Raw genomic sequence first — 20,377 nt, 5'->3', positions numbered from 1 at the left:
AAGACAAAAATGAAACTGCTTTTTTCCCCCCCCAATTGGTAAAACGATAAAAAATAAAAACAAATTGCAGAGTTAAATGGAGAGATGAGACCGAACAAGATCGCAGAGTGGGAAAGGGGACTAACAGAGATCATCTAGTCCAGCCCTCTCTTTCCCCCCCGTTTTTGGCCCAATCAGCAACCGAAAAATAAAATAAAATTTTAAAAATCACGGAGCGGAATGGAGAGGTCAGACCGATTAAGACCAGAGTGGGAAAGGGGACTAACAGAGGTCATCTAGTCCAACCCTCTCTTCTTCTGTTTGTAAACAGGGAGAAGGTAAAAATAAAAGTCATTTTTGGCCCAATCGGCAACCGAAAAATAAAATAAAATTAAAAAATCACGGAGCGGAATGGAGAGGTCAGACCGATTAAGACCAGAGTGGGAAAGGGGACTAACAGAGGTCATCTAGTCCAACCCTCTCTTCTTCTGTTTGTAAACAGGGAGAAGGTAAAAATAAAAGTCATTTTTGGCCCAATCGGCAACCGAAAAATAAAATAAAATTAAAAAATCACGGAGCGGAATGGAGAGGTCAGACCGATTAAGACCAGAGTGGGAAAGGGGACTAACAGAGGTCATCTAGTCCAACCCTCTCTTCTTCTGTTTGTAAACAGGGAGAAGGTAAAAATAAAAGTCATTTTTGGCCCAATCGGCAACCTAAAAAAAATAAATCAACCAATCAATCAAGGAACCGAATAGATAGATCAGACTGAATCAGACCCCAGAGTGAGAAGGGGGCTAAACAGAGGTCATTTAGTCCAACCCTCTCTTCTGAGAATCTCTTCCGTATTTCATCCCTGCCTTGTGTCACACACACACACACCACAATTTGCTGACATAATTTGGGAAAAACCATCTAAGCGATGGTCATTCTCCAATTTTGAGGGATTAAAAACCGTCTACAGTTTTTCGCACAGCCCTGCTATTTTGGCCCTGCTCACTTGATGGTGATCTGTGGCCGTTCGCCGTTCTCCAGTTTGAGGTTCATGAGGATCTCCAGGATGGTCTGGGACCAGTAGCTGCGGTACGACAAGAGGCCCAAGTCCGAGAGGGGCTTCTCAGGGGTGCCCGTCTTCCCTTCCACCTTGGACAGCTCGTAACCTGGAGAGGAGAGATGGAACCGAGTTTAAAAACAAGCCAGGTTTTTTTTAAAAAACAGATCCAGGATCATTGGGGGGGGGGGGGGAACGGAGTGATGTGTTAAGCGGTGCTCGATTTACAAACCAGAATTGCTAAGCGAGACAGTTGTTTTAAGTCACCTAGTTGAGTTTGGGCCCATTTTGCTGCCGTTGTTAAGTGAATATGCAGTCATGAAACAAACCCAGCTTGTATTTGCTGTTTGTTGAAAGCCAGCTGGGATGGGTTAGAATTAGCCAAAAGTTAGAATTTAGATTTATATACCACTTTAGTCCTCATTTGACAGGAAGGAAGGGAGGAAGGGAGGAAGGAAGGAAGGGAGGGAGGGAGGAAAGAGGGAAGGAAGAAAGGAAAGAAAGAGGGAAGGAAGGAAAGAGGGAGGGAAGGAAGGAAGGAAGAAGGAAGGAAAGAGGGAAGGAAGGAAGGAAAGAAAGAGGGAAGGAAGGAAGGAAAGAGGGAAGGAAGGAAAGAGGGAAGGAAGGAAGGAAAGAGGGAAGGAAGGAAGGAAAGAGGGAAGGAAGGAAGGAAAGAGGGAAGGAAGGAAGGAAAGAAAGAGGGAAGGAAGAAAGGAAGGAAGAAGGAAGGGAGGGAGGGAGGGAGGGAGGAAGGAAGGAAGGAAGGAAGGAAGGAAGGAAGGAAGGAAGGAAGGAAGGAAGGAAGGGAGACAATAGCATTTAGGCTTATATACCACTTCATAGTGCTTTTCCAGCCCTCTCTAAGCTGTTTACAGAATTAGCATATTGCTCCCCAACAATCTGGGTCTCATTTCACCCACCTAGGAAGGAAGGAAGGCTGAGTCAATCTTGAGCCAGTGATGAGATTTGAACTGCTGAACTACAGCTAGCAGTTAGCTGATGCCGTGGGTCGAGTGCTAGATCTGCAGGTCAGCGGTTCAAATCAAATCAAATCAAATCAAATCTCACCACCGGCTCCAGGTTGACTCAGTCTTCCATCCTTAAAAGGTGGGTCAAATGAGGACCCGGATTGTGGGGGCAATAGGCTGGCTCTGTTTAAAAAGTGCCTTTGCTAACTTGTTGTAAGCCGCCCTGAGTCTAAGAAGGGCGGCATAAAAAAATTGAATGAATGAATGAATGAAAGAATAAATAAATAAATTGGATTTGTATGCTGCTCCTCTCCGAGGACTTGGGGTGGCTCACCACAAAATAAAAACAGCATACAATATCAAATCTAAAATCCAATTAATATACTTCTAAAAACACTGGAGCATTAAAAATCATTCATTCATTCACTTTCAACAACCCAGACAAATTGTATGTCGCTCCATGAAAACAGCTGTTATATAAGCGGGTGTGTCCCGTTTTACGACCATTCTTGCCACGTATCACCGCAGTGGTTAAATTAGCAACCCGGTTGTTAAGTCAATCCGGCTGCCCCAATGACTTTGCTTGCCAGGAGACGGCAAAAAGGCATCACGCACACACACGTGAGTGTATATTACCTAAGAAGTGTTACTGTCTGTCTTTATTAATTGTTTTGTTAAGCCCTTCATCATCATCATCATCATCATCATCATCATCATACTGTAAAGCAATATACAGTGGTACCTCTACCTATGAACGTCTCTTCTTACTAACTTTTCTAGATAAGAACCGTGTGTTCAAGATTTTTTTGCCTCTTCTGAAGAACCATTTTCCACTAACAAACCCCAGCCTCCGAAATTGAAATCGGAAAAGGCAGGGAAAAGCCTCCGTGGGGCCTCTCTAGGAATCTCCTGGGAGGAAACGGGGCCAAAAAAGGCAGGGAGAAGCCTCCGTGGGGCCTCTCTAGGAATCTCCTGGGAGGAAACGGGGCCAAAAAAGGCAGGGAGAAGCCTCCGTGGGGCCTCTCTAGGAATCTCCTGGGAGGAAACGGGGCCAAAAAAGGCGGGGAGAAGCCTCTGTGGGGCCTCTCTAGGAATCTCCTGGGAGGAAACCTGGCAGGAAAAGGCAGGGAGAAGCCTCCGTGGGGCCTCTCTAGGAATCTCCTGGGAGGAAACAGGGCCTTCACTCTCCCTGTGGTTTCCCCAATCACACGCATTATTTGCTTTTACATTGATTCTTATGGGAAAAATTGCTCCTTACAAACTTTTCACGGAACAAATTAAATTCGTAAGTAAAGGTACCACTGTATAAGTCTAAGTGCTATTGCCCTTCCTTCCTCCCTCCCTCCCTCCCTCAATATTGCAGGCTTAACTCACTGCCCAGAGTCCCATAGGGACACTGCAACCGTCATAAATGTGAATCGGTCATCAAGCATCCGAATATAAATCACGTGACCACGGGGATGCTTGCAACGGTCGCAAGTGTGGAAAAAACGGCCGTAAGTCAGTGCGGTCGTAAATTCCAATAGTCCCCGAGGGAACTGTTGTGGGTCGAGGACCACCTGTATTACAAAACACAGACTGGTTGCCGAGTGCCTGAACGTTGAACCAATGGGACCGTGAAGATGCTGGGAGACAGTCGTAAGAGTGAGGACAGAACCTTGGTCATTTTTCGCAGCGCTGTCGTAACTCTGAACCAGCCGCTCTGCGAATGGCTGGTAAGCCAAAGTGAATTCAAACCAGGAAGGCTCAACTTACTGAACTCGATCAGCAGCTTGCCGTAACCCCGTCTCTGGTAAGGAGGTAATGTCAGGATGCACGCCACGTTATAGTCTTCTGTGGATTCCTTCTCCTGCGAGGGAGAACAAGGCGAACAGGGGGTGAGAATCGGGCCCTTCTCCTTCCAACCTAGCCAAGATTTTGGGGCAAAACGCGGATCGGCCTTTTTTTAATCCTATAAAGAACCGAATTAGCCAGTTTATGTTTAGTGGCGAAGGTGCCACCATTAGTGTTGTGACTCGCCAGCAGCTAGTGGATCCCGTCTGAGACGAGGCCAATGAGGTGATGTGCGAGCTGGCACCCGAGCTGGACAGTGAGGAGGATGGCAAGGACTTGGTGCCAGAGGTTCAGCCCCATGGCCTTCGCAACCTCCAGCACCTCACAGCAGTGATGAGGAAGAAGAGGAGAAACCTCTTAATGCACGAGCGTGCAGAGCTGCCAATAGACAGGAATGGCTACTCAGGAGTAGGTCACCTCAGGAGTAGGGCTTGGAGCTAAATGGCCACTCTCCAACCTTACTTAAGGAATGACTGCACGAAACAACTCGTTTGATCACTTGTTCTATTGTGTGCCTCTTGTTTGGGAAACCTCTGCTCGACTTATATGTTTTGGCTTCCGTTTTGTGGACTGATTCCAGGCATCATGCCAACCTCCGTAAGCTTCCTGCAATATCCAGGACTAGTTACTTATCTTTGTTTTATGACGTTGTGGACTTATGCCAGCTGTTAATGCCATATAATTAACAGCTGGGTTTTTTTTGAGAAAATACTAATTTAAGATTTATTTTGGATCGGCTTGCATTGGCTGCCGATCAGTTTCTGGTCACAATTCAAAGTGCTGGTCATGACCTTTAAAGCCCTACATGGCTTTGGACCAGACTACCTCTGGAACCGCCTGCTACCGACTGATAAGGTCCCAAAAAGTTGGCCTTCTCTGGGTCCCGTCAACTAAACAATGTCGTTTGGCAGGCCCCGGGGGAAGAGCCTTCTCTGTGGCAGCCCCAGCCCTCTGGAACCAACTTCCCGGAGATTAGAATTGCCCCCACCCTCCCTTGTCTTAAGCCAAGTTATTAGTGAAGGCTAATCAATTAAATATAGGCTTGAACAAACTGAGTTTGTGCTATGTTTTCTCTGGTCTGTAGAAAAATTAGAAACCGGGAGGTAGTGAGTTCTAGTCTCAGCTTAGACAAAAAAAGCCGGATGCATGACTTTGGCTCAATCACCAGGGGATGGTCAGAAAGAGAGAAGAGGGGAGAAAGAAAAAGAGAGAAAAAGAAACAGAAAGAGAAAAAGAGGGAGAGAAAGAAAAAGAGAAAGAGAAGGGAAGAGAAAAAGAGAGAGAGAAAGAAAAAGAGAAAGAGAAGGAAAGAGAAAGAGAAGGAAAGAGAAAGAGAAAAAGAGGGAGAGAAAGAAAAAGAGAAAAAGAGGGAGAGAAAGAAAAAGAGAAAGGAAAGGGAAGAGAAAGAGAAGGAAAGAGAAAGAGAAAAAGAGGGAGAGAAAAAAAGAGAAAAAGCGGGAGAAAGAAAAAGAGAAAGAGAAGGGAAGAGAAAGAGAAGGAAAGAAAAAGAGAAAAAGAGGGAGAGAAAGAAAAAGAGAAAGAGAAGGAAAGAGAAAGAGAAGGAAAGAGAAAGAGAAAAAGAGGGAGAGAAAGAAAAAGAGAAAGAGAAGGGAAGAGAAAGAGAAGGAAAGAGAAAGAGAAAAAGAGGGAGAGAAAGAGAAAGAGAAAGAGAAGGAAAGAGAAAGAGAAGGAAAGAGAAAGAGAAGGAAAGAGAAATAGAAAAAGAGGGAGAGAAAGAAAAAGAGAAAGAGAAGGAAAGAGAAAGAGAAGGAAAGAGAAAGAGAAAGAGAAAAAGAGAGAGAGAAAGAAAAAGAGAAAGAGAAGGAAAGAGAAAGAGAAGGAAAGAGAAAGAGAAAAAGAGAGATAGAAAGAAAAAGAGAAAGAGAAGGAAAGAGAAAGAGAAGGAAAGAGAAAGGGAAGGAAAGAGAAAGAGAAAAAGAGGGAGAAAAAGAAAAAGAGAAAGAGAAGGAAAGAGAAAGAGAAAAAGAGAGAAAGAAAAAGAGAAAGAGAAGGAAAGAGAAAGAGAAGGAAAGAGAAAGAGAAGGAAAGAGAAAGAGAAAAAGAGGGAGAGAAAGAGAAAGAGAAAGAGAAAGAGAAGGAAAGAGAAAGAGAAGGAAAGAGAAAGAGAAGGAAAGAGAAATAGAAAAAGAGGGAGAGAAAGAAAAAGAGAAAGAGAAGGAAAGAGAAAGAGAAGGAAAGAGAAAGGGAAGGAAAGAGAAAGAGAAAAAGAGGGAGAAAAAGAAAAAGAGAAAGAGAAGGAAAGAGAAAGAGAAAAAGAGAGAAAGAAAAAGAGAAAGAGAAGGGAAGAGAAAGAGAAGGAAAGAGAAAGAGAAGGAAAGAGAAAGAGAAGGAAAGAGAAAGAGAAAAAGAGGGAGAGAAAGAAAAAGAGAAAAAGAGGGAGAAAGAAAAAGAGAAAGAGAAGGAAAGAGAAAGAGAAAAAGAGAGAGAAAGAAAAAGAGAAGGAAAAAGGGAGAGAAAAAGAGAGAAAAGGAAGAGAGAATAATGGCATTGGATCATTAAAGAACATGAATTTTTTTGGGGGGGGGAATCGAGTGGATACCCACCTTGGAGAAATAGCCGACAATGTGGAAGCCTTTGCTGTCGTACTCGGTCATGACGTAGAAGAGGAAGGGATCCGTGTCGTAGTAGAGCGTTTTGTGATCGAGGAAGCATTTGGCCAGGAGGCAAAGGTTTTGTGAATAACTCTGGGAGAGGAAAGAGCAGAGAAGGGACACAGGATGAATCCACGGCGGGACGTTTGGATCAATCAGTTCGTCCGGTAGCATCCAGGACTTGCCTGATAACAGGAACCCTCAGGAAAGGGAGTCCTCAAATTACAAAAAGTTCATTGAGCGACTGTTCACAGTTACAACGGCACTAGAAAAGAAAGCCAACCTATTTTTCACACTTACGACCATTGCCACAACCCAAAGGCCATGGGATCAAAATCACGATGCTTGGAAACCCACTGACTCATATTTATGATGGTCGTTAACAAACGTCTCCCTTAACGACAGAAAGGGCAGTCTCCCTCGTGGTCGTAAGGTGAGGACTGCCTGTACCGTCCCTGACCTACGACCATAAAATCAAGATGCTAATTTCTGTGGCTAAGCGAGAAAGTTAAATGAGTTTCACGCCCCGTTTTACAACCTTGCGACTGTTGTTAACAGAATCGCTGCAGTTGTTTAAGTTGGTAACCCGGTTGTTAAGTGAATCTAGCTTCCCCACGGCTTATCCAAAAGTCGCAAAAGGAGATCGCATGGCCCCGGGACCATTGCAACTGTCATAAGTACATGCCAGTTTCCAAACACAGTGGTACCTCTACCTAAGATCGCCTCTACTAATGAACTTTCCTAGGTAACTTTTCAAGATTTTTTTGCCTCTTCTCAAGAACAATTTTCCACTTACAAACCCAAGCCTCCAAAAATGTAGCTGGAAAAGGCAGGGAGAAGCCTCCATGGGGCCTCTCTAGGAATCTGCTGGGAAGAAACAGGGCCGGAAAAAGCAGGGAGAAGACTCCGTGGGGCCTCTCTAGGAATCTCCTGGGAAGAAACAAACCTGGAAAAGGTGGGGAGAAGCCTCCGTGGGGCCTCTCTAGAAATCTCCTGGAAGAAACAGGCTGGAAAAGGCAGGGGAGAAGCCTCCGTGGGGCCTCTCTAGGAATCTCCTGGGAAGAAACAGAGCCAGAAAAGGCCGGAGAAGCCTCCTTGGGGGCTCTCTAGGAATCTCCTGGGAGGAAACAGGGCCGGAAAAGGTGGGGAGAAGCCTCCGGGGGGCCTCTCTAGGAATCTCCTAGGAGGAAACAGGGCCGGAAAAGGCGGGGAGAAGCCTCCATGTGGCCTCTGTAGGAATCTCCTGGGAGGAAATGGCCGGAAAAGGCAGGGAGAAGCCTCTGTGGGGCCTCTCTAGGAATCTCCTGGGAGGAAACAGGGCCTCCACCCAATCGCACGCATTATTTGCTTTTATATTGATTCCTATGGAAAAAATTGCTTCTTCTTAGAAACTTTTCTACTTAAGAACCTGGTCACGGAACGAATTAAGTTCGTAAGTGGAGGTACCCCTGTATTTGAATTTCGATCACATGATCATGGAGATTCTGCGACAGTCCTCAGTTTGAGAAAAAACAGCTATTAAGCCCCCTTTCCCAGTGTCGTCATTAGATTGAATGGTCACTAATTGAATAGCTGTAAGTTGAGGACTGTACCTGTATCTGGTGGGCTTTTTGAGGTTGGAGAACTTTTCACTAGAGCTCATTAATTAAATATCCAGAATTGAAATACCGTATTCTTTGGAATATAAGATACACCTTAGTTTTGGGGGAGAATCTGCGGAGAGGGGCAGCGTACAAATCCAATTAATAATAATAATAATAATAATAATAATAATAATAATAATAATAATAATAATAATAATAATAATAGGGAAACAAAACTGCCTACTAGGTATTCATCGGGCTAGCGTCCTTAGTCTGGTCAGCTTTAGCACATTATTTTAACCCCTGTTTAGGGCTGAAAAAACCCTTATTTGGAGCGAGCAGCTATGAAACAAAGCATGAAAAAACTTAGGGCTGGAAAAAAACTTTTTCGGAGTAGCAATGAAAAAAAATCCTGCAAGCCGGGAAGAGTGTTAGCACCACCTCAGGGCTGAAAAACCCTTTTTTGCAATGAGTAGCAATGAAAACAAGCCTGCAAAAATTTAGGGCTGTAAAAAAACTTCTTTGGAGTAGCAATGAAAACAAGCCTGCAAGCCGGGAATATCGTTAGCTCTGGGGGAAAATAAGATGCACCCAAATTTTCAGCCTTTTTCAGCGTCTTATACTCTGAAAAATACGGTACATAAAGAAAATGGCATGTTTTAACATGGGTGAGAGCAGACCTCCCCATCAGTGGATCCGCAAGGAACGCTGGGAAATGTAGGCAGATTCCAGGCTGGGGAAGAGCCAGATAGCACTAAGGATATTTATGCATGGTATGTTTATGTGTGTGTTTGCTAGTAAATGGGGTTCTTTTTAAATCTTTTTAAATATTTTAAATTTATTTGGATTTGTCATGAATTGCCGTATCTTGTTGTGAGCCGCCCCGAGTCTGCGGAGAGGGGCGGCATACAAATCTAAATAATAAATTAATAAATTAATAATAATAAATAAATATATTTTCTTGCCTTGTTTTTCCGGCCATCGATCTCAAAGAAGGAAATGGTTCCTTTGCGGTAGATTTCGTTGCCCGGAGGGTGCCTCAAGTCACATTTCATCTGCAGAGGAGAAAAACCACACAAGTTGGGTGTCTTTCTCACAAAGTAAAATGGTTGTTAAATCAACCTGTATATATATTTATTCATTAAGTTTTTATGCCACCCACCTAGATTAGATTAGATTAGATTAGATTTATTGGATTTATATGCCGCCCCTCTCCGCAAACTCGGGGCGGCTCACAACAAAGTAAAAAGAATACATAATAACAAATCCAATACCCACCAATCCAATTACAATGTTAAGGTAAAAAATTCATAAAAAGCAACCCCAGAATATTAAAAAACAAGCACACAATCAATCTAACCCCAAAACAACATGGGCAAGGGGGAGATGTTTCAGTTCCCCCATGCCTGACGGCAGATGTGGGTTTTAAGGAGTTTGCGAAAGGCAGGGAGGGTGGGGGCAATCCTAATCTCAGGGGGGAGTTGGTTCCAGAGGGTCGGAACCGCCACAGAGAAGGCTCTTCCCCTGGGTCCCGCCAGACGACATTGTTTAGTCGATGGGACCCGGAGAAGGCCAATTCTGTGGGACCGAACCGGTCGCTGGGATTCGTGCGGCAGAAGGCGGTCCCGGAGATATCCTGGTCCGGTGCCATGAAGGGCTTAATAGGTCATAACCAACACTTTGAATTGTGACCGGAAACTGATCGGTAACCAATGCAGAATGTGGAGTGTTGGAGTGATAGGGCATACTTGGAGAAGCCCATAATTGCTCTCGCAGCTGCATTCTGCACGATCTGAAGTTTCCGAACACTTTTCAAAGGTAGCCCCATGTAGAGAGCGTTGCAGTAGTCGAGCCTCGAGGTGATGAGGGCATGAGTGACTGTGAGCAGTGAGTCCCGGTCCAAGTAGGGCCTACCCTATAAGGTGACTCTGTGCAGCTTAAAGTTATTAAACAAGGAGCAGAATGATTAAAACATTAAAACTACACAGATGAAGATTTTAAGTTTAGAAGACTAGAACAGTAAAATTGCAGGTAAAGATTTTGAGTCAAATAGAAGATTAAAACATTTAAACTGCAGAAATGAAGACTTTAAGTGGAGTACAAGAAAGATTAAAACATTAAAACTACACGGTTGAAGATTTTAAGTTTAGAAGATTAAAACAGTAAAACTGCAGGTAAAGATTTTGAGTTAAGAAGGATTAAAAGATTAAAACTGCAGCAATGAAGATTTTAAGTGGAATAGAAGAAAGATTAAAACATTAAACTACACGGTTGAAGATTTTAAGTTTAGAAGATTAAAACAGTAAAACTGCAGGTAAAGATTTTGAGTTAAATAGAAGAAAGATTAAAAGATTAAAACTGCAGAAATGAAGACTTTAAGTGGAATAGAAGAAAGATTAAAACATTAAAACTACACAGATGAAGGTTTTAAGTTTAGAAGACTAGAACAGTAAAATTGCAGGTAAAGATTTTGAGTTAAATAGAAGAAGGATTAAAAGATTAAAACTGCAGCAATGAAGATTTTAAGTGGAATAGAAGAAAGATTAAAACATTAAAACTACACAGATGAAGATTTTATGTTAGATAGAAGATTAAAACAGTAAAACTGCAGGTAAAGATTTTGAGTTAAATAGAAGAAGGATTAAAAGATTAAAACTGCAGAAATGAAGATTTTAAGTGGAATAGAAGAAAGATTAAAACATTAAAACTACACAGATGAAGATTTTACGTTAGATAGAATATTAAAACAGTAAACCTTAAGATAAAGATTTTAAGTTAAATAGAAGATTAAAACATTTAAACTGCAGAAATGAAGATCTTAAGTGATTCCACTTAAGATCTTCATTTCTGCAGTTTAAAACATTAAGAGTTTAAAAACTTTTATTAGAGATTTTATTAAATAGAAATGCTTAAAACATTAAAATATTAAATATTTTAATCTTTAATATTTTAACGACCTTTAATTAAATAGAAGATTAAAACATTCAACGTATAGGTGAAGATTTTCAATTGAACAGAAGAAAGAATAAAAACATCAAAATTGCAGAGATGAAGATTTTAGGTCAAATAGAAGAAAGATTAAAACCGCCGAGAAGACTTTTAAAAACTACACGGAAACCAGGACTAACAGACAGAGCAGCAGAGGTGGGCTGGGGACGATAGGAGGGTGGATGAGTCAGGGTGGCGCAGGGGGTTAGAATGCAGGATTGCAGGCGAATTCTGCCCACTGCCAGGAGTTCGATTCTGAAAGGCTCAAAGTTGAAAAAAGAGGGTAAAATGGGGACCCATATTGTTGGGGGCAAGAGGCTGACTCTAAACCACTTAAAGAGGGCTGTAAAGTTGCCAATTTGAGCCAGGGCCCAATTTAAACGGTTAGCGATGGCAATTTAAGGACCTGCGCTCAAACACAGCAAATTACAGCAAAGTGCAGTCAGGCGGTAGGGAAAGCAAGTAGGATGCTTGGCTGCATAGCTAGAGGTATAACAAGCAGGAAGAGGGAGATTATGATCCCGCTATATAGAATGCTGGTGAGACCCCATTTGGAATACTGTGTCCAGTTCTGGAGACCTCACCTACAAAAAGATATTGACAAAACTGAACGGGTCCAAAGACGGGCTACAAGAATGGTGGAAGGTCTTAAGCATAAAACGTATCAGGAAAGACTTAATGAACTCAATCTGTATAGTCTGGAGGACAGAAGGAAAAGGGGGGACATGATCGAAACATTTAAATATCTTAAAGGGTTAAATAAGTTTCAGGAGGGAAGTGTTTTTAATAGGAAAGTGAACACAAGAACAAGGGGACACAATCTGAAGTTAGTTGGGGGAAAGATAAAAAGCAACATGAGAAAATATTATTTTACTGAGAGTAGTAGATGCTTGGAACAAATTTCCAGCAGACGTGCTTGGAAAATCCACAGGAACTGAATTTAAACATGCCTGGGATAAATCCATCCTAAGATAAAATACAGGAAATACTATAAGGGCAGACTAGATGGATCATGAGCTCTTTTTCTGCCGTCAGACTTCTATATTTCTACTTGGTGGCCGATTTATCTTGGTATATTTTTATCTTAGTTTATCTTGGCATGGGGGATTTGAGACACCTTTCCCCCAGGCTTATTATAATTTATGTTTGGTATGTATGTGCTGTTTGGTTTTTAATTATGATAGGGTTTTTAGGGTTTTTTTTAATACTAGATTTGTGGCAGTATAATATTGTTTTTATCGTTGTTGTGAGCCGCCCCGAGTCTTCGGAGAGGGGCGGCATACAAATCTAATAAATTATTATTATTATTATTATTATTATTATTATTATTATTATTATTATTATTATATACCATCGAGGGACCCACGTTCAACATGGAAGGGCCTGTTGTCTGTTCCACAGACACACATAGCGGGCCTTTCAAGATCTGGCTCTGTGTCTGTGGAACAGACTTCCCTTAGAGATTCGGGTAGAGGAGACTTTTCACCGTTTTTGTAAGGCATTAAAAACATTCCTTTTTTGATTCGCCAGACTGAGGATCAGTAAGAGGGGAAGACATTGGAGAGATTGGGAATGTTTTAATAAGTTTTCTGGTTTTTATTAGCTGTGCTTTTTCCCAAGTGTATATATTACCTAAGAAGTGTTACTGTCTGTCTTTATTAATTGTATGTGGTCCTTTGTTATGCCCTTTGTCAAAAGGGAATTATAAATAAATGTTACAATTATAATTATAATTATTTTATTCATTCATTCAATTTTTTATGCCACCCTTCTCCTTAGAAGCAGGGCGGCTTACAACATGTTAGCAATAGCACTTTTTAACAGAGCCAGCCTATTGCCCCCACAATCGGGGTCCTCATTTGACCCATCTTGGAAGGATTATTATTATTATCGTACTGTAAAGCAGCATATAAGTCTAAGTGCTATTGCCCTTCCTTCCTTCCTTCCTCCCTCCTTCCCTCCCTCCCTATTGCAGGCTAACTCATTGCCCAGTCAGGAGTGTGATTCTGACTGGCTCAAGGTTGACTCAGCCTTCCAGCCTTCCGAAGTCGGTAAACTGAGGGCCCAGATTGTTGGGGGCATAATGCTTATTCCCTGTAAACCACTTAGAGAGGGCTCTAAAGCACTGCGAAGCAGTATATAAGTCTAAGTGATACTGCTATCAGCAATGAAAACAAGCCTGCAAAACGGAAAGATTGTTAGCACCTCCTTCCAATGTCAGTAAAACGAGGACCCAGATTTTGGGGGGCAAGAGGCTGACTCTGTAAACGACTTAGAGAGGGGTGTAAAAGCACTGCGAAGCGGTATATAAGTCTAAGTGATACCGCTATCCTCCAACTGATATGGGGGCGTTGCAAATAACCGAAGAGGGGATTGGAACTACAGTGGTACCTCTACTTAAGAACTTAATTCGTTCCGTGACCAGGTTCTTAAGTAGAAAAGTTTGTAAGTAGAAGCAATTTTTCCCATAGGAATCAAAGTAAAAGCAAATAATGCGGGCAAACCCATTAGGAAAGAAATAAAAGCTCGGAATTTGGGTGAGAGGAGGAGGAGGAGGAAGAGGAGGAGGCAGTCGCTGCCCAGAGCAAAGGGAGCGTTTCTTTTCTCTGGGCGTGGCAGAAGTTTATTCCCTTTCCAAGCGCCCAGAGAAAGAAAAATGCTTCGTACACTCTGGACTGCCAAAGCCCCCTCAAGCGCCACTGAAAGGCTCCTCTGGCAGCCCAGAAAAGCCCGAGATGGACGGGATTAAAGGGGAAACAGCAGGAAACTGGCCGGGCCTTTGTGCCGCTCTCAAATTTCCTGGAAAACTTTTCCGGGCTCAAGTTTTTAAGTAGAAAATGGTTCTTAAGAAGAGGCAAAAAAATCTTGAACACCTGGTTCTTATCTCAAAAAGTTCTTAAGTAGAGGCGCAACTTGGGCATCCTCCTCGATCCACAGCTCACATTAGAGAACCATCTTTCAGCTGTGGCGAGGGGGGCGTTTGCCCAGGTTTGCCTGGTGCACCAGTTGCGGCCCTATTTGGACTGGGACTCACTGCTCACAGTCACTCATGCCCTCATCACCTCGAGGCTCGACTACTGTAATGCTCTCTACATGGGGCTACCTTTGAAAAGTGTTTGGAAACTTCAGATCGTGCAGAATGTAGCTGCGAGAGCAATCATGGGCTTTCCTAAATATGCCCATGTTACACCAACACTCCGCAGTCTGCATTGGTTGCCGATCAGTTTCCGGTCACAATTCCAAGTGTTAGTTATGACCTATAAAGCCCTTCATGGCATCGGTCCAGGAGATCTCTGGGACCGCCTTCTTCCACACGAATTCCAGCGGCCGGTTAGGTCCCACAGAGTTGGCCTTCTCCGGGTCCCGTCGACTAAACAATGTCGTTTGGCGGGACCCAGGGAAAGAGCCTCCTCTGTGGCGGCCCCAACCCTCTGGAACCAACTCCCCCCAGATATCAGAGTTGCCCCCACCCTCCTTGCCTTTCGTAAGCTCCAAAAAAACCCACCTCTGTCGTCAGGCATGGGGGAATTGAGATTTCCCCTTCCCCCTAGACTTATAAAATGTATGCATGGTATGTCTGTATGTATGGTTGGTTTCTTAAATTAGGGTTTTTAAATTAACTTAAATATTAGATTTGTTTATATTGTCTTATTGTTGTTGTTAGCCGCCCCGAGTCTACGGAGAGGGGCGGCATACAAATCAGATAGATAGATAGATAGATAGATAGATAGATAGATAGATAGATAGATAGATAGATAGATAGATAGATAGATAGATAGATAAATAAATAAATAAATAAAATAGAGGCACCCCTGTACTTTGATCCAAAGCTGGCTTGGTGGGGGTGGGAGGGAGAGGTGGAGGAAAGACGGAGCCCTTACCAGGTGCCTCTGAAGGCACTTGAGGCTCTTGACATACTTAAGGCAGAATTCGCAGAGGTAGACGACGGGGAGGGCCGTGAGCTCCTGAGGGTAGGGCGAGAAGTACCAGGGTTTCAGGCGGTGGCGCCCAAGTTCGATGCATTCGATGTTCTTCATGCGGGTGACGATATCGTCGTGGCTGCGGTCCGAGACCAAGCTGCCCGTCATCCGGGGGGCTGACGGGATCCCATCCGAGCTGTCCTGGGAGTCCTGCTTGCGGGAATCGAAAAAAAAGGGGGCTCCGTTCGGGATGGGAGAAGCAAGCCAGGTGTGGTCTCCTCCCGAGCGGAAACCACGATGGGCGCCGCCGATTTTCCCGGCCCGGATATGTACCTCATCGGTCCCAAGGCAATTGGATTTTCTTTTCCGGCCTGGCTGGGCGGCCACGGCTCGGCGAGCAGAGCCATTCTGGGAAAGAGAAGAAAAGAGGTCCTCAATTTACGATCGGAATTGAACACAACATTCCTGTTGTTAAACCAAACGTCTGTTGTGTGAGCTTTATCTCCCATTTACCATATTTTTCTTTTCTTTTTTTTGGTAAAACTTTATTAATTTTCATAAAAATTGACAAACATTTAACATAAAGTAGGGGTTACAATTCCCCCTCTTATCGTAGAAGTCAAAAAAATGTTTTAAAAAAAGAATACATTATCAATGCCTTAATTCAACATATTAATTTGAATGAAAAGAAGAAATTTGGCTCAACCTTGCAATAAAGCAATTTTATACAGAAAAAAGAAAAATAAAAAAAAGAAAAATAAATCATTTTAGTATATTTATAGTTCTCACATAGGTTTACCATTTAATTTTTCTTCTTATTTATCCATATATACACCTTATTCCAAATAATATAAAATTCTGATTCCTCCTGATTATTTAACCGTCTTGTCATCATATCCATCTCGGCGCAATCCAATATTTTCTTAATTACCTCTTCATCTTTGGGAATACAGTGATCTCTCGATTATCGCGAGGGTTACGTTCCAAGACCTCTCGCGATAATCGATTTTTCGCGATATAGTGGAAACACCATCTGCGCATGCGCGCCCTTTTTTCCCATGGCCGCGCATGCGCAGATGGTGGAGCCGGTGGCTGGGGAGGTGGATTCGCCGCCCCCACCAGCCCTTCCTGCTCTGGGTCAGAGCCGCGGAAACCTTCGGCTCGCCGAGGCTGCGTCTGACCCCCTTGAAGCAAGGCTCCAAGCTCGCCTGCCGCCGCTACGCCTCCGCCGCCTCAGCCACCCCCTCTGCTTCTCCTCGGCAGCGGCCAAGCGGCAGGTTTACAGTAATGGGAGACCAAAGGCGAAAAAAGAAAAGAAAAAAAAATCCCCAAAAGAGAGGGACAAGAGGTAGGCACAAAGCGAGGGCACAAGGGGAGCTGCCCGGCAGAGGTTGCTTTTTTTCTTCTCGTGGGCAAGTGGAGGGGGGGAGAGAGAAGGAAAGAGAGACAGAGAACCGCGGACGTATTTTTAATTTATTATTTTTTGAAAAATCGCGGTATAGCATTTCGCGAAGATTGAGATCGCGAAAATCGAGGGACCACTGTATTTTCCCCTTTCCAATTTTGCGCATAAACTATCCTGGCCGCGGTTAAAATATGAATAACTAGATAAAGAATACCTTTCTTGTATTTACCATATTTTTCAGAGTATAAATCTTAGTTTTTGGGGAGGAAAATAGGGAAAAGAATCTGCCTAACTAATAACATTTCAAAGATCAATTATGAACCATTTGATTTGTACCAGTTGAGGTGTTGTAATATTGATTGATTTAAGGCGGTTAAAAGCAAAACCAACATGTATATAAATCAAATAACCGGAATTTTTTTTTTTTTAGTATCATCGTCTGTAATAGCCGTAAAAATGACTAAGAAGATATTGTGTGTGATGGAGGTGAATAATTTAATTGAATAATCTTTTTTTAATGTGTGTGTGTATAATTTGTATGTCTTAAGTGTTTATATGTTTTGTTTTTAAAGTATATATTTCAATAAAGAATATTTTTTTTTTAAAGGGAAAAGAATCTGCTTACCAGATATTAATCTGGCTAGCATCCTAAACCTGGTCAGCTTCAGCACATTATTTTATCCCCTGGTTAGGGCTTTAAAAAAACCTTATTCAGAGAGAGTAACAATGAAAGAGCTTGCAAGCCATTAAAAGCTGGAAACACCATTAGTACCTGGTTAGGGCTGGAAAGAAACATTCGGAGCAAGTTACAGCAATGAAAAAAAAAACCTGCAAAAACTTAGGGCTTGGAAAACATTCTTTGCAAAGAGTAACAATGAAAGAGCTTGCAAGCTGGTAAAAGCTGGGAACATTGTTAGCAACTGGTTAGAACTGGAAAGAAACATTTGGAGCAAGTTAGACCAATGGAAAAAACCCTGCACAGACTTAGAGCTTGGAAAATATTCTTTGCAGAGAGTAACAATGAAAGAATCTGTAAGGTGGGAACATCATTAAAAACATAGAAACATAGAAGTCTAATGGCAGAAAAAGAACTCATGGTCCACCTAGTCTGCCCTTATACTATTTTCTGTATTTTATCTTAGGATGGATCTATGTTTATCCCAGGCATGTTTAAATTCAGTTACTGTGGATTTATCTACCACGTCTGCTGGAAGTTTGTTCCAAGGATCTACTACTCTTTCAGTAAAATAATATTTTCTCATGTTGCTTTTCATCTTTCCCCCAACTAACTTCAGATTGTGTCCCCTTGTTCTTGTGTTCACTTTCCTATTAAAAACACTTCCCTCCTGCACCTTATTTAACCCTTTAATATATTTAAATGTTTCGATCACGTCCCCCCTTTTCCTTCTGTCCTCCAGACTATACAGATGGAGTTCATGAAGTCTTTCCTGATACGTTTTATGCTTAAGACCTTCCACCATTCTTGTAGCCCGTCTTTGGACCCGTTCAATTTTGTCAATATCTTTTTGTAGGTGAGATCTACAATATCATTAGCACCTATACTTAGGGCTGGGGGGAAAAAGCTTTGAAAAAAGCTACATTCAGAGTATAAGATGCCCCTGAATTTTCAACCACTTTTAGGGAGGAAAAGGTTGCGTCTTATGCTCTGAAAAATACGATATACGATCTTTCTTGCCACCGTCAGTTGTAAAGCGAGTCGCACGGGGGGAATCTAGCGTTTCTCCTGTTGACTTTTTGGCTTGTTCAGAAAGTTATTGAAGGAGATGACATCACTCCGGGACAATGGGCAACCGTCACAATTGTGAGTCAGCTGTCAAGGATCTGAATGCAAATCACGGGACCGCGAGGGATGCTTGCAATGGCCGTAGATGTGAAAAAAGTTCGTAAGTCCCTTTTTTTCAGTGTCATAATCACTTATACGATGAAAGTACCAAGTACAGTGGTACCTCTACCTAGGAATGCCTCTACTTACGAACTTTTCTAGATAAGAACTAGGTGTTCAAGATTTTTTTTGCCTCTTCTCAAGAACCATTTTCCACTTACAAACCCGAGCCTCCAAAACTGTAACTGGAAAAGGCAGGGAGAAACCTCTGTGGGGCCTCTCTAGGAATCTCCTTGGAGGAAAAAGGGCTGGAAAAGGCAGGGAGAAGCCTCTATGGGGCCTCTCTAGAAATCTCCTGGGAGGAAACCGGGCGGAAAAGGTGGGGAGAAGCCTCTATGGGGCCTCTCTAGAAATCTCCTGGGATTAAACCGGGCCGGAAAAGGTGGGGAGAAGCCTCCTTGGGGCCTCTCTAGGAATCTCCTGGGAGGAAAAAGGGCCGGAAAAGGCAGGGAGAAGCCTCTATGGGGCCTCTCTAGGAATCTCCTGGGAGGAAAAAGGGCCGGAAAAGGCAGGGAGAAGCCTCTTTGGGGCCTCTCTAGGAATCTCCTGGGAGGAAAAAAAGCCGGAAAAGGCAGGGAGAAGCCTCTATGGGGCCTCTCTAGAAATCTCCTGGGAAGAAACAGGGCCTCCACTGTGGTTTCCCCAACTGCACACATTATTTGCATTTACATTGATTCCTATGAGAAAATTTGCTTCTTCTTACAAACTTTTCTATTTAAGAACCTGGTCACGGAACGAAATACGTTCGTAAGTAGAGGTACCACTGTATCTGATTTTGAACATCACAACAGCTGCTAGGATTGCATGCCCGCAATGCTGGAGGAACAGTAATACACTGGGGCAGACTAGATGGACCAGGAGGTCTTTTTCTGCCGTCAGACTTCTATGTTTCTATGTTTCTATGACATATTTTTCGGAGTTTAGTTTTGGGTGAGAAAAATAAAGGAAAAAAAATTCTGCCTCTGCCTTCCAGAAATTTGCCTCCCAGCAAACAGCACAGTATATACCATACCACTGGGCATCTCCAGATCAAGCATTTTTTTAAAAAAGCTTCTTCGTTTTGTTGTCTAGAACAGGGGCCTCCAATCGCGTTAGACTGGCAGACTTCAACGCCCGGCAGCCAAGGCGGATGAGGAATTCTGGGAGTTGAAGTCCACAAGTCTTAAAAGTTGCCAAGTTTGGAGACCCCTGGAGAACAATAATAAAGCAGTCTTTTTTTCTAATAACACAGGTCTACAAAAAATATTTTTTGTAATCATCGCGGTTGACCTTGTACTTTTCCGAACCCTTTTTTTTGTTCTGATTTCAAAAATGTATATAGTTTTTCTGTTAGCAGGTATAGTTTCCATGGAGCAGCGTCATTATTATAAGATATAAAAATATACTGGCAACATTAAGAAAACAGTAATTATCACATAGTACATTGAAAATGCAGATATAACGTCAGGCAGGGGGGAATTGAAACATCTCCCCCTTGCCCATGTAGTTTTTGTGTAGGATTCGATTGTGTGTTGTTTTTTATATATTGGGGTTTCTTTTTTGGACTTTTAATCTAAAACTGTAACCTAGATTTTTAAATATTAGATTTGTTACTATGTATTGTTCTTCACCATTGTTGTGAGCCGCCCCGAGTCTGCGGAGAGGGGCGGCATATAAATCCAATAAATCTAATCTAATCTAATCTAATCTAATCTAATAACAAAAAATGCTTCTATATCAGAAACGTACGTGATAGAGCAAAACTAAGCATATCTTTGGAATCAGCATATCAAACACCATCAAACAGACATACAGATTTTCGCCGCGGATGCGTTCCGAGACCGCCCGCGAAAGTCGAATTTCCGCGAAGTAGAGATATGGTAGAGAAGAAGCTGGTAACTACAGGCCAGTTAGCTTGACATCAGTTATAGTTAAAATGATGGAGACTCTACTCAAAAAGAGGATAAATCAGCACCTAAAAAACAATAACTTATTGGACCCAAATCAGCATGGCTTTACTGAAGGCAAATCATGTCAGACTAATCTCATTGATTTCTTTGACTATGTCACAAAGGTGTTGGATGAAGGTGGTGCCGTGGATATTGCCTACCTGGACTTCAGCAAAGCCTTTGATACGGTTCCACATAAAGAGCTGA

The 20,377-nt window shown here is 42.7% G+C and overlaps 1 protein-coding gene across 4 annotated transcripts in view; it reads right to left on the bottom strand.

Moving 5' to 3' along the window:
- KAT5 (lysine acetyltransferase 5) overlaps positions 1-20,377 on the bottom strand; it is a 45,633-nt gene that overhangs the window by 6,994 nt on the left and 18,262 nt on the right. For 2 of the 4 annotated variants that reach the window (XM_070766732.1, XM_070766734.1), the window contains 6 exons: positions 15,268-15,342; positions 14,896-15,144; positions 8,992-9,081; positions 6,396-6,536; positions 3,754-3,847; positions 980-1,139 (listed from right to left, as the gene is read on the bottom strand). In XM_070766732.1, coding sequence (XP_070622833.1) covers positions 980-1,139; positions 3,754-3,847; positions 6,396-6,536; positions 8,992-9,081; positions 14,896-15,144; positions 15,268-15,342 — 809 coding nt within the window. Of the gene's footprint in view, positions 1-979; positions 1,140-3,753; positions 3,848-6,395; positions 6,537-8,991; positions 9,082-14,895; positions 15,148-15,267; positions 15,343-20,377 lie in introns of all 4 variants that reach the window. The other 2 variants (XM_070766731.1, XM_070766733.1) reach the window with 1 other exon arrangement.

The sequence above is a fragment of the Erythrolamprus reginae genome, chromosome 13 (assembly GCF_031021105.1).
Source record: "Erythrolamprus reginae isolate rEryReg1 chromosome 13, rEryReg1.hap1, whole genome shotgun sequence".
NCBI lineage: Eukaryota > Metazoa > Chordata > Lepidosauria > Squamata > Dipsadidae > Erythrolamprus > Erythrolamprus reginae.
Note: the sequence above shows the minus strand (reverse complement) of the source record. Positions and strands in the feature narration are given on the sequence as shown.